This window comes from Simochromis diagramma, unplaced genomic scaffold (assembly GCF_900408965.1).
Source record: "Simochromis diagramma unplaced genomic scaffold, fSimDia1.1 OVJJ01000344.1, whole genome shotgun sequence".
Taxonomy (NCBI): domain Eukaryota; kingdom Metazoa; phylum Chordata; class Actinopteri; order Cichliformes; family Cichlidae; genus Simochromis; species Simochromis diagramma.
In genome coordinates this window covers 9,192,129-9,205,503 of record NW_024387375.1, presented here as the reverse complement: position 1 = coordinate 9,205,503, position 13,375 = coordinate 9,192,129, and the positions used below count along the sequence as shown (strand labels likewise).

The following is a 13,375-nucleotide window of genomic DNA, read 5'->3' as shown; positions in this document are numbered from 1 at the left end:
CGCAACCTGGTCTTGCTAGATATTGTAGGTGACATGAATAATGATGATGAACTAAGATTCTAAGGTCCCACTTTATTGAACTGTATGCCCAGTTTGTTGCTCTGTCACTTACACCTTTACTATAATATAATATAACACATTTCAGAGTGAAAGGTATAAAAATCATTGCAGATAAAAATATTTATCTGCAATGAAAACAACGAATGTCAGTTACATGCTAAAAAAAATGTTAGTTTTAGTTTTTTAAAGTTCATTTTAGTTTTAGTTAACAACTACAGCTACAACAAAAAAAATCAAATACTCAGAGTGGCCAGTCTGGAGAAGGTCATCCATTTTTGTTTAATTTTATTAGAAAATATCCACACACCATAAAAATTACATGTACAAAACTATAAGATTTGAAATTGCTTTATGTACACATACAAAAGATAAAGCCCAAAGAAAAAAGTGAGAGGAATACAGGAAGGGAAAAAGTGAAGACAATGTGTTTTTATTTTTTTGGGTGGGGCGTGGGCGTGGGGTGTGTTGCTTCTGGAATAGGTCAAAGGTTTTGAGGTTCTCCATCTAGTTCCTGGTCTTCTACCGATCTGCAGGGAGCTGTAATCATGACGATAATCATTATGGAATGGCTGGGAGTGCAATTCCATGCACAGATATGAATAATGCATGTCCGTGATGCCGTATATATCACATATCCCTTTTCCACAAACCAGAGTCAAAGCACGAAAATGGTAAGGGAGATGCTAGTAACAAGCACCTGGAATATTCTGATGATTAATATAAAGGGATATCTGCCAGACACACGAAGATGGAACTCCTCACAGATAGAACATTAGGTGAGATGTGGCCTGTTATCGCTCATGTCGTGTGCACGTAAATGCTCTCCACTGTGGTAATAATGAAAGAGATAATGGAGATGTGCAAGGCCTAGATGACAACAGCTGAGCTATTAGCAATGTAAGTTGTGCAGTAATATACAGTCGTACAGCATTTTTCTTCACATTAAACTATTCTGATTTGTAGTGCAGAACTCTTTTTCTTGTAAACGTATTCTGTGATGAAGGTTAAGGTTGATGATGTTTCGGATAAAAATCTTGGATGATATCAATAATGACTCATGATTTGGAACCCTGCTACTTGGCTTGTTTTCTCTTAACCACTAATTTGTCTTTCTGGACTTCAGACATGCGGCTTTCCTTCTGGTCACTGGGTCTGAAAGACAAAAAGAGAAAGAAATTAGTTTGGAATATAGACCCAGAATTGTTTTAAAATTTCAAATATACGAGGGTTTAAAATGACTTGTCCTACTTATTTCCTCACCACAAGACACGCTTTGTTACCACCTGATAGGCACAGCAGCCATACTTTTAGCCTAAAGCTAAAGGAAATGTGCCTTTTATCTGAATAACAGCTGTTCTTATTGTGTCAGGGCAAAATATCTGAAATGTGTTTTTGTTTGTGTATAAAAAGATTTTTTCTAAAAGGCCACAGGGATTTGACCACTTTTTATTTTTCATTTCTTCTGTCAGTTACATCTCTGCGGATTAGATCAAGCCAAATCCACAGACGATTACACTTCAAATTGAAGAGAGCACTTAAAAGAGGTATTTCCTGTGCAGCCCCAGTGAGAACACATCTGCATCCTGCATGGGTTGGTTGTGCCTTGTTCCCATAAAAAGAGACAAACTAGCAACTAGGTTAGTGTTAATACAATCACCCCAAGCTAGACAGCTTTGTCACTTTCAGTGCTCTAGAGCACATGGAAAATCAAGTGTTTGACGTGATAACAATGATAAACCTCAACTTTGTGCAGTCAACTTATCACGTACAGCTGTTAAACCTGCAAAAAAGTTATTTAATATTAATGTGCGTTTCAAAAGCCCCTAATCTGACAACAGCTACAAAATTACATAATGGGGCCTCATAATCCCCTGTTTAAACAGAATGAATACGTGCGCAATACAGTATTAAATGACTATAGATTTATTGAGAAAATGTGAACAAAGGCATGATACTCTTTGTAAAACTGGCCTCATTAGTACTGTAATGTTAGCATGCTAAAATGATTACAGTAGTGGTCACACTGTAAGTATTCCATGTGGGGGAACCTGGTGCTCATTGATTGGAGTGTAGGAAAGAGACGATTTAATGGTGATGCTTAAAAATAAATACATAAATAAATATGGAAAAGGGGTGACCGACTGGACCGGTGGTTGGTGTGTGTAACACATGGGTGACAACGCCACAAGCAACGAGCAACAGGTTAGACACCTAATAAGTTACTGTGCACACCAATAGGGCCATATTGTGCTCTTTGTGAACACCTGAAAGACTCACCACCATCCACACCTATCCTTCCTAAGACAAGCACAAGAAATCGATCTAACGATGGGAGTTTCTCTTCTGCCTGCATGAGGAAATTATTTTCTTCTAAAAGATAAATGCAAGGGTTCTAACTTAAAGTCTGTCTGGTTGATAGATGTGCAAATGCTGGTTATACCACCGAATTCCTACCACAACAGCCTGGCAAATGTGCGTGTGCGTAGCCTCGGTGACACCTCCTGCTGCAGGAACAGCTGCAAAGATGTGTTTTAATCATTTTGCAGGTATTCATAAGCCCGGTTGCCCCGATAACTCCCCATCAACGTCTTTATCAGGTGTATAACAGTTTCTCTAGTATGTAACATTCGATTTTCAAACATGGGTGCTCGTAAGCATCACAGATGGTTTCTTGTTTTTTTTATTGTCACTCTGCATTCAGACAAACACATTGCATGCATTATTCTGACTACTGTGTTTAAATGCTTGAAATGAAAGTTGAATTATCAACTAGGTGACTAAGTTAATTAATGTCACACTGTATTAAAATGTATTGAATTTCTAATTTCTGTGAGTATAGTCATAGAAAAGCAATTAATCTGCATTCGCTATACTTTATCTTACTCTATGTACTAGAGCAATTACAGCCATGCAGAATTTCATTTATCGGGAAGAAAAATGCAAAGCTGTAGCTAATTACATGGAAATTGATCAAGGTGTTTTATGTTTTGAGTTGCCATTTTGTAACCTTCTGAAAAGCACTAACATATTAGTTTGTTTCTGTCCCCGACCCACTCCCCCCAAATGCATCCTGAAGGTGCACCATACATCAAACAGAGCTGTGGCCTGCTGATGAAATACAGGTACAGCTTTTGTGCGTTACTAGAGGGCGGGAGGGAGAGAGAGAGAGAGGATTCTTTTTATACACAGGACATATATAATTATATGTTCTATATCAAGTAATCAAGTAATGCTGAGCAGCAAATTTGCAGCATTCAATTATCGCTTTCCTTTTTCCAGCTACTGCTATTATAGGGATTGTCTCTCTCTCACTCGTGCTCTCTCTCTCTCTCTCATGTGCATACACATTCCTCTGATGAAACACAGTTGACTTTTACAAGTCCGTGTATCACTAAATGTCAGCCAGTTTCACTTGCTATCATGTTTGATTTTTAACATGGCTATAAATATAATCACTGCTCCCACATGCGAATCACAGGCTCTCAGTGCCAATTAACGATTATTCAGCTATCCTGAGTGCAGCGTTGTGCTGTATACGGCAGATAAAAACAAAACAAAAAAATGCCCACTGCCAACAAATCCATCCAGCAGATTTAAATAGTGTTGCTATTGTCGATAAATGGTGAAACTCTGCCACGATTGCTGAGCGCTACAGTAATATTTATAAGTGGGGACCAGGTGAAGGTAAAATTACTGCTTTGCTTATTTTTAGCTCTGAAATTCATATTCCAAAAATCAGTCGGTTTGATGTGATTGTGGTGGTAGGCTGTCGACACAAATTGACAGCAATGCTTTTAAATGGCTGATTATGCTACTGACCTTCACAAACTGACACTGGAGCATTTAGAGCAATCTCTTTTGCATAACAAATCCTGCTGGTGCTCAGATGTTGCATGAAAAAAAAACAAAGAAAAACAATGGCTTTTAACATTCTGCAGCCCAGTCCTAAAAATGATTTTAGTACTGAACGTGGCCCAGAAAGATTAATTTTGTTTTCTGAGGAATAGTTTGCTACTCACAGACCCTGCTCCCAGGAATACAACAGGCTAAAATGCAAAAGTTTTGAACTGAATGACGCATGCACCAGTTAGCTGCGATATTAAAATGAACACAGGACCTCAGGGTATGTCCCGTGGTGTCTCAGAGTGCTGGCAGTAGATCTTTCAGGTTCTGTGAGTTTGAAGGTGGGGCCATGGATTAGGCTTGTTCTGTCTAGCACATCTGGCATATGCTTAGAGTGGGCTCCTATTTTAAGCCATTTCTGAACAGGAACATTGTCCTGCACGTGTCATGGAATTATTGGTAAAAAAACTGAATAGTTGTTATATTCAATGAAGGACCTCTTCTTGGCATCACCTTAATATATTTATAAATGTAAAAATTTCATTTTCTATACTATTAAAAACTTGCAGCTCTTTTGGTTTAATTGACAAAGAGATGCTCTAGGAAACTGCAGGGCCCAGCATGTAAAACCAGAGGTCAGGATGATACAGGCAACTGGCCAAACGGGCAGTTAGCCAAGCTAAGAGAAATGATGAACCAACCAATGCTGACGTTGGCCTGACAGCAGCCACTAGTGGGAATATGTATTTAGGTGGTCAGCTATATTCAAATGTTCTCATGAATGAAATGTCTGGTGAATGCCCTGAATTATTAAACTTATTTATTTTTTCAGAATTTGGTACAAATGTTGACTTAGACTCAAGAAAGAAATAATTAGGCGCTGCCAGTTAAAGATCAAGGTCAACGTGACACATCTGTCTCATTCTTGCAAATCTCTCAGGAACACAGAGAGGAAATGTTATCACATCTGGCACATTTACCTTCACTTTGACTCACAGGTGAACAGATCAGAATTGGGAAGTCAGAGTGAGAAAACACATTTTAATGATTTTTCATTTTCTATTCGAAAAGGACAAAGACCAAGTCTACACTCTAATTTTCTGCAAGAACACATTTGTTTACCATTATTTGTTGGGAACAGAGGGGGTGGATTGTGACCACAAGTCAAAGCTGTTCAGATACTGAATTGCTATTACAAATGTTTGGTGTCAACTTATTGCATTTTGCTTTAATTTATGTATATCAGTCTGGACAGATGTAAGCTGCAGCTTGACTGGTTGGTGGTGGCATCAGGGAGTAAGTAAGCAGAGAGCAAACTTATTTAGCCTCTGAAGTCTCATCGGGCAATACACATATTTTTTTCATCATTCACTTCTTCATCTAAACATATGCACCAGCTCTGCTAGCAATCTGTGGAGGTCTGGTGTACTTCACTGGGACATATAATTCTATATCTTTATCTTTCTAAGCATGTCTGTCTAACCACCTTAGGTGAATATTAGTAAAAAGACAAATCATCCAAGTTCACAAAAGCTGACTGGTGATTTTCCCTCGGATAACGCACTGTAAATGACTGATGTGCTAAAGTAGAACATTAGTCATCTGTAGTTTCTTTTAACTCTGTGTTGTTAATTACTTTCACCTCTGTGTAATTCCCCTCCTGTCATTCCCTCATCAGCCCTCAGTGTATAAGTAGTCCTGTCTCCCTCTTTGTCTGTCTATGGCAGTTTTTTGAATATCTGCTTGTTACCCTTTAGAGTTTGTTTATTAGACTTTTTTTAGCCATTAATTCTTGATTTTTGTTGAACCTCTGTATTGTGCATCTGGGTCCTTGCCTCTACACTCCACACACTGTGGCACAATGAGCTTCTGAAAGGAAAAGGGCTGAAGCCAATCTTTCATCCCAATTTATTGACACAGACCTGTGATGTTGCATGTTCTTTCAAAATGTTTATTTTTTTTTCCATTTTGGTTACAGTTTTGTCAGATAAGCCCAACTGCTTACTCTCTATTTAACTTCCTGAAAAGAGCTATACTTCTTTCTAGAGCTTTAATCCTTCTATTGAGAAAGAGCTCGTGAATTATGACCAATATGGATTTAGGCATTAAAAATGCTCAAGATTTAAAATTTCTAACCACATTAAACACTTAAATTATTACTAGTTTTACAGTTTAAAATTACAGTTTATCAAATATTATGATTTGTGGAAAGACATCTGATAGCACCACTCTCACTTTTGGGATCCTTCAAATATATATTCTAGAGCTACTCCAATTCATTGTCACCTGACTGCAGCAGCACTGCCCTTCCCATTATTTAACACTTCAAATGCAATAAATAATCTCATAAGCATCCAGCGTTTTATATTTTTAATAAAAAAGTGCCATTGTAAAACTCTTGGCTCACAGAACTTAATTATCAAGCTTTCATCCAAGTCCTTGTAAGTGATGAACCTTGGTGACAACCAAAGGTTGATAGGGAAAAATGTGTATTCCCCAACTGGTTGGCAAGGGGTTGCTGGAAAGCTGACTTTAGGTGCAAAGAGGTGTGAAAAGATGCACCAAAAATCTATCTAGGGACTGTTTGAAGTCAAATAGGCTTGTTCCATTCACACTACAGGCGACCAAAGCAATCTGGGAGCGACCAAAACAATAATTTGCGAATGACTCCTTCTACAACTTCTTGATGTCACCAACTAGGTTGCTGGCTATCTATTAGTTGGGTGACTGAGGTCAGGGAATATGCATTTTCCTCTAGCTGCTGGAGGTTGCCAAGGGGTTGTTGACCAAGCTCTGGAGATGTGTGATTGGGGGAAAAGTTATAAGATATATATTTAATTTTTTTAGAGTATGACGTCAAAACCCTTGGTACTTATTAACTGTTTATGTATCTCTCCACTTCCACATGCCTTGATTTCACATATTTGATAGCAATGTGAACCATTCACCTAAAATATCTTTTAAAAAAAAGGGGGGGGGGGGGAATTCATTGCAAACTATATTTTCCCCAACACAAAAATATCTCCTCATGGTGCACTTGTGACAGAAAAAACACTGTCCCAATTACAACTAGGAAAAATAAAGATGAGTGTTTTCTTTGGGGGGAAACCACCTATAATATGCCTCGTACGTTAGTGAAAATGCATGTTATAACATCACACACAGAATGAAACACATGCTCAGAATGTACTCATTAAAATAGATGCACATATCCACTGCACGTGACATGACGTTTCCATAGGAATATCTCGTCTTGCTGAATGTGTGTCCACGTGTTCACACATTTGTTCATCTGTGCACATCATCTGCCTTGCAACAAGATCTTTCATTTGCCATCTAGAAGAGGCATCATACAATAAACACGCTTAAAAATAAACATGCATTGTGTGTATGCATTGTCATCTGTGATTCATACTATCATTTTTTTCTTTCTGAGTAACCAAAGACGCCCTTATAGCACAATACAGCTGTATCTCAATAGACACTGCATAATCCTCCACACATCCCACTTGCTGTTCTCCTGTTTTCTGTGTATGCTTTCTCCTTTCGTTCTCCTCCTATTTCACTCCTGCCCATCGCCTTCACGTCCTCTCTTCTCTCCTCTTCTTTTTCAAACTGTTTTTCTCCTTTCTGCTCTACAAAATCTTTATTTACGTAGCTTCTTATCATCCTCAGATTCCCCTTCTCATTTCACTCTTCTACCTAACAGTCCAGTTCAACAAGCCTTACTGGCAAGATAAAATCGTGCCTGAAGCACTTGTGTATACCAGAACACCACATTAGCCTATAGTGGACAAGCATGGATATTTTGAATTATCTCACGGAGCCCGCATTTCCTGCTGGTGTTAGCATTTCTTTCCTACATTTTCACATTATTCTCCCTCTGGTACATGTGAGCTTCTCTCACTGTTAGGACATGCTCTTGTAGGATTCTCTACTTATATCATTATGGATCAGACACCACAGTAGTACACACACACACACACACAGGCACACACTCCATGCTCACAGCGTAGACATTTTGTGTATTCATTTTGTGTATTTTCCTTTTCTAATATCTTGAACAGCTGTTTTTAGATATGTAGGTGTAACTGACAGAGACCTCATTCACTTGTACAAATAAATCAAATATAATGATTTTGATGATGATGATTTTCTACCATTTTTGACATGCTTAAACTGATCAGTGTGCCTTTTTTTCACATAGAGATTATAATTAATGCACAAAAATAGGATCTTAGCATGCTATAATGACGTGAGCTTAACCTTAGACATAAAAGAATGTCTTTCATTTGCAGAAACCGTCATTAACTTTAACAACTTACAGAATGGAAGGTAAAAAAAATGGTCATCGTTTTTATTAGTGAAGATAATGTTTTTTTCTTTGTTTCTTCCCCCAGCTGAACGATCTTGTCGTGGAAGGGATAAGCACTATATTCATGTAGGATGATAAACCAAACTGAGGTCATTAAACTTGACAATTGAATGAATCAATTTCTGTAGTTCATCACACACTAACAAGTTGGCAAAGATTTAATGTGAATGTACAAAATAAAAAGAGCTTCAGCCAAAGGCGCTAAAGGCTAGTTGGACGATAAAAGAAGAGAAATGTTCGCTTATCAGTTTTGTCTTGTTTCTCTCTCTCTCTCTCTCTCTCTGCGGACAATCATCAGCATCAATAGTCAGAGGAGATGCTTACTGGTGTAAACAATTTGTGATATCTAAAGCACTTCTGCAATCACACTTTCACATAGAAAGTGAGTTCACATAGATGCACACAGACAATTACTACGGTCATAGGTATATAAAAACTGTTAACTGTGATTGGAGTACTCTTAACAGCCACTTTGGTTCTTGTGTTTGTGTGCCAGACCAAGAACACTGACTGATTGATTCATTGCTGGTGCCATTACTGAATGAACAATGAAGGTGTCTGTGTCACTTTGTAATTGAAATGCAAATTTAAGCTGGAGACACCATCATTACTGGTTGTCCCTGCAACATCTCATAACCATCACTTACCAGAAGAAAATAACATCTTTGTTGTGCTGCCCAGTCAAAACACAGCAGAAATCACACGTTTCCTGTTACATTTCCTTTAACGTTATATACAGGAGTAATTACATGTCTGTAACATTTTAAAAATTTCTTTTGTTTTTATTTTACTTACTGAATTCTGTGTTCAAACTGCAACTACATTTAGTTTCTGATGTAAATAAACTTAAACTGGACTAAGTAATTACTGTAGGAACCCCCCCCCCCAAAAAAAAAAAAACCCTGATAAGCACAAGCACGTTTTTAGAAAACCGTAGAGAGAACGTCAACACTTTCTCATATTCTTAACTTATTCTTAACTTTTCTATTGTTTCTATTGTTCGCATCTTATTCCCCAACTCATATCAGATCAAAATGTTACCTCATTTTAAGAGAAAAAGCTACTTATAGTTACTTATAATAGGAAAAAAAAGTCTTATTTTTTATTAAGCTGGCAAGTCTATGGATGGTCATTTAACATTTTATGTGTATTTATTGCACTGTTTCCCCACAATCAAGCCAATTTCTCTCCATATTTTATGATATTTATGATATCAAGAGCTATCCCTCACAGTGAGCTAATTTCCCTACATAAACACCACTACAAAAGCAACTAATCAGATTGTGCTCTGCACAGAACTGCTGTTAAAGAAAATTATTGTTTGTTAAACGCAAAGGTAAATGCTCTCAAATTATGAGAGGAAATAATTCTGTTTGTATTTCATGGCAATTACACCACGGTCTTAAATTGCCTATTTTTTGTGTAAACACAATAATTGGATCAGTTAAATTAAGTCTAGTTGATAAAATGCTCTTTGTAGAATTATGAATCTCTTATAAGCAAGTTATTAAAGCAGTGTTTCCATCTGTGGCAAACAGAGAACAGTACATCTACTACTTGATTAAAATTCATTTGAAACAGTGTGGGTGCCATTGACACTACATGGCAGGGGGAAAGCCAAATTATGTGGAGAAAGATATACTTTCAATGAGAACAGCTAAAGCTGCATGACCATTCTAATCTCTGCTGTTTTTCATTTAAAGCCATTTAAGATAAAAGGGGCACTTTCTTTGTGCCTTTTTATCTTTTGTAGATTTCTGTCAAATAAAGATCAACATCGCTTTATGAAGTCTGGAACAAGATTTCTAAAACGACAACAACAAACGAATATTGTTGTGATTACCTCTAATAAGAGAATAAATTCAATCTATAAGTGAAGATCTCTTTTTAGGCTGAGCGCTGGATAAGTTCTGAAGCTTCAGACATCAGCTTCTGTACTGACTAAGCAGATATTATTGACCCCCCTATCCCCCCATACAGGCAAAGACCATCCCCGGGGCTGTGCTGTTCACTCATAACCATATCCTCCTGCAGCATATTATATTCTCCACCAGTATTCAATCACAGGCTCAGGCGGGAAGGGAAAAAGTGATCTGATGGACAGAGGGAGTGATGTGTATGAGATAAGGAGTGACTCAGACAGTAAAAGACCAAGAGACAAACAGGATGGGGATGCATTTCCTGTCGCCTGTTGTGATATTGCCATAGGAGAGTATTAAGAAAGCAGATCGTTTAGCTAGGATAGCTCTCTAATTGTCTAGGTGACAGCAATTAGATAGGCACTCATTAAAGCATTGCCCTCATTAGGTTACAGACTACTCACTACAGGAGGAGACACTGTAGAATCTAAGTGTGTCTTAAACTCAGGGGCAGGACTGTGGATGGCCAAGGTGACTACTGGTGGCCTACCATATGTCACGCTAATTAATGAGCCTGGATCTTTGGGCTCAAGAACTTCTCATTTTGCTCCCACTTTGGCTGGGTTAATAAGCTAATTAGCAGATTACTCACCTGTTTAAGGGGGCGAGGAGAGATGTAAGGGAGGTTGGTAAGGGTTCATCAGGTCCTCACCTGTCCAGTGGAAAGCAGAAGACATAGAGGCCAGAGCTGCAGAATACACACACTAGACCCAAACCAGTCCTTGGTAATCTGGTACAGTTTAATCAGTATCAGAACTCTGATCACTGTACAGTTCTAGTTAAGGTCCTGTTGGGTCCAGGTTTTTCAATTCAGTTCAAGTTTTACTATGTACTGTTTTTTCCAAGGGTAACATTTTTATTAAAAAAAATCAGGGTTTGGTGAGTTAATGTCCATCTCCAGTTCAGCCCAGGAACAGTTTTGCTTGGTTCAGTTTAATTGAATTATTTTATTCCACAGGGATAAACACTGGCGAGCGCCTTGAGCCAAGAAAGCTGTATATGTTCATGCCCAAAACAGACCCCTCCAGAAGCTTTTTTAAACTCTTTTTTTACCTGTTTATGCAGTCTATTGCATTGTATTCCTAGGCTGAATGTGATTGTCTATGCATTCATCTTGCTTGCTCACTGTTCGGCCTTTTCTGTCCATGCATGTCGAAGTCTTTGTCCATTCTTATGTTGAAACATATCCATATGCCCCTTTATACGTCTCCGCTTCAACACTGGTGCAGAGGCTATAAAGTAAAAACAAATCTCCTCCATGAAAACTGATTGGTATGTCACACTGTCAGCCAGATCTTGCACCAGCTGGCCAATCAGCAGCCAAGCAGACACCAGGCCTTGACACAGTTGTCCAATCCAGAAATGAGAACCAGGAGAAGCACTCGAATGTAAACCGAAGACTACAGGTCTATAACCCTGTGATATTCATGGCAACAAATTAATGGGTACAGTGAACAGGAGATACAGGAACATAAGCTATAGGGCCTTTATTCTTCAGGTGGTTTCACCAGCTTTTCCCAGTGGGCAGCATCCAGTCTTCACACAACAACATCAGGGCTCTAAGAGAAAAGAAGATTGAAAACAAGGTTTGAAAATAGAACCGTGGGTATACAGTGTTAAGATTTGGAAAAAGAAAATTACTATCAGAACAAGAGCAGGTATAAAAATGGGTATCTAGAACCAGCAGATCATTTTTTTTAGCTGCCTTAACTTAAAAGTTTAAGAAAAAAAAACTACTGATAAAAATTTCTGACAGTACCTCCTAGGGTAAAACACACATAAACTACTTTTATAGGTAGTGAAGGTTCAAATGTTATGTTGTTGCTGTCTTTGTTTTAAAATGACACCTGGCTTAGAGCCAGACATTTGAAAAGGACAAGACTCCAAATCATGTTTGGATCAGTTTAGTGTTTCTAAAGTTTAAAGGATGCAATGTCTTCATATCAAAATGGCCCTTAAGAACAAATATGTACACATTAGTATGAAAAGCGTGTAGCTTGTGTTCTTTTGTATCTTAAGGTGCAACTGCTGTTTGTCAAGAGATACAATAAATGCCCACGTAAGGAGGGTTTGCTGACAAGAAAAAGCAAAGATGAGCAATAGCTGGGAGAGTGATGAGGTTGTACTTGTTGTGGCAGTATGTTGCTGCAGGTGTTATTTGTAATGTGTCTGTTTGTCGGGAGAGCATTTCTTAACTGTATCTGTCAGCAAGAATATTTCATAACAGCATTTATGTACAGCCAGTGCTTATTGTGTCGGTTTAATAATGAAGAACAGTCTTTTTAATGCCTCGGACTGTATTCATCCATCACAACCACTGCATATCTCCACAGTTTTCTCCTCCATCATTCTGCACTCCACTCACCTCTTCTCCTCCATCACTCTTTGAGAGGAAAAGGTAGTATATGATGATCATAAAACAGTATGAGGGGTGAAACACAACCAGACAGACAAAGGTGTTATAAATTTAAAACAGAAAAGAAAGGAGACGTAATAATGGATAGAAGCAGTTTCAGCAAAACAGCAGCCAGCAGAAACAAGATGAAAGGAATGTCGGGAAGAAAGGAAGAAGGGAGCATAAAGTGAGAAAGACAACTACTTATTTATCCTGAGAATCACTCTATAGTTATACAGTACTATGCAAAAGTCTTAAGCCACCCATTATTTCTTTATATTTTGCTTCCAATAAGCCAGACTTTCTTGTAATTTTTTAATGTGGTCTTGAGCAATAGTTCTCCAGGCTTTCTGGAGGTGATTCAAACTTTTTTTTTGAACATTGCCCCTTTTCCCTCTCATTTTCAGTCCAGTGCCTATATGTTACCATTTTCAGAGGACTTAACACTGACCTATAAAACATTCAAACATAAAAAGGCATCTAACTAAAGGGATGAACCGGTGTTGTGTCTACACATAACAGAAAACTTAGCAAAGTGAAAACTGGTGGAATTGGTGGAACCTATAAAAAAATGCCAAAGATTGCACATGTTGACATGCATAAAATAGTATTTTTGTGCTAACAAGATGATTATGTACAGCAGATTAACAGCATCTAGAAGTCATATCTTTAAGAAAAAGAAAATCCAACAGTGATCCAACACACGCCTTGATAAAATGCATCTTGCTATGGAGCTGATCCATCTACTATGAAGCCTCTTAGAAATGGTCTCAGTGGACGGGT

At 38.1% G+C, this 13,375-nt stretch overlaps 1 protein-coding gene across 3 annotated transcripts in view; it reads right to left on the bottom strand.

Moving 5' to 3' along the window:
• Nucleotides 1-302: 302 nt before the first annotated feature.
• zgc:172282 (leucine-rich repeat and fibronectin type III domain-containing protein 1-like protein) overlaps nucleotides 303-13,375 on the bottom strand; it is a 189,007-nt gene continuing 175,934 nt past the window's right edge. Inside the window, exons 11-12 of one of the 3 annotated variants that reach the window (XM_040008618.1) lie at nucleotides 10,790-11,756; nucleotides 312-1,212 (exon numbers count right to left, since the gene is read on the bottom strand). Coding sequence is in view for 1 of the 3 variants with exons in the window: in XM_040008620.1 (XP_039864554.1) it covers nucleotides 11,749-11,756 (8 nt within the window). In the remaining 2 variants the exon portion in view is untranslated. Of the gene's footprint in view, nucleotides 11,757-13,375 lie in introns of all 3 variants that reach the window. The other 2 variants (XM_040008620.1, XM_040008619.1) reach the window with 2 other exon arrangements.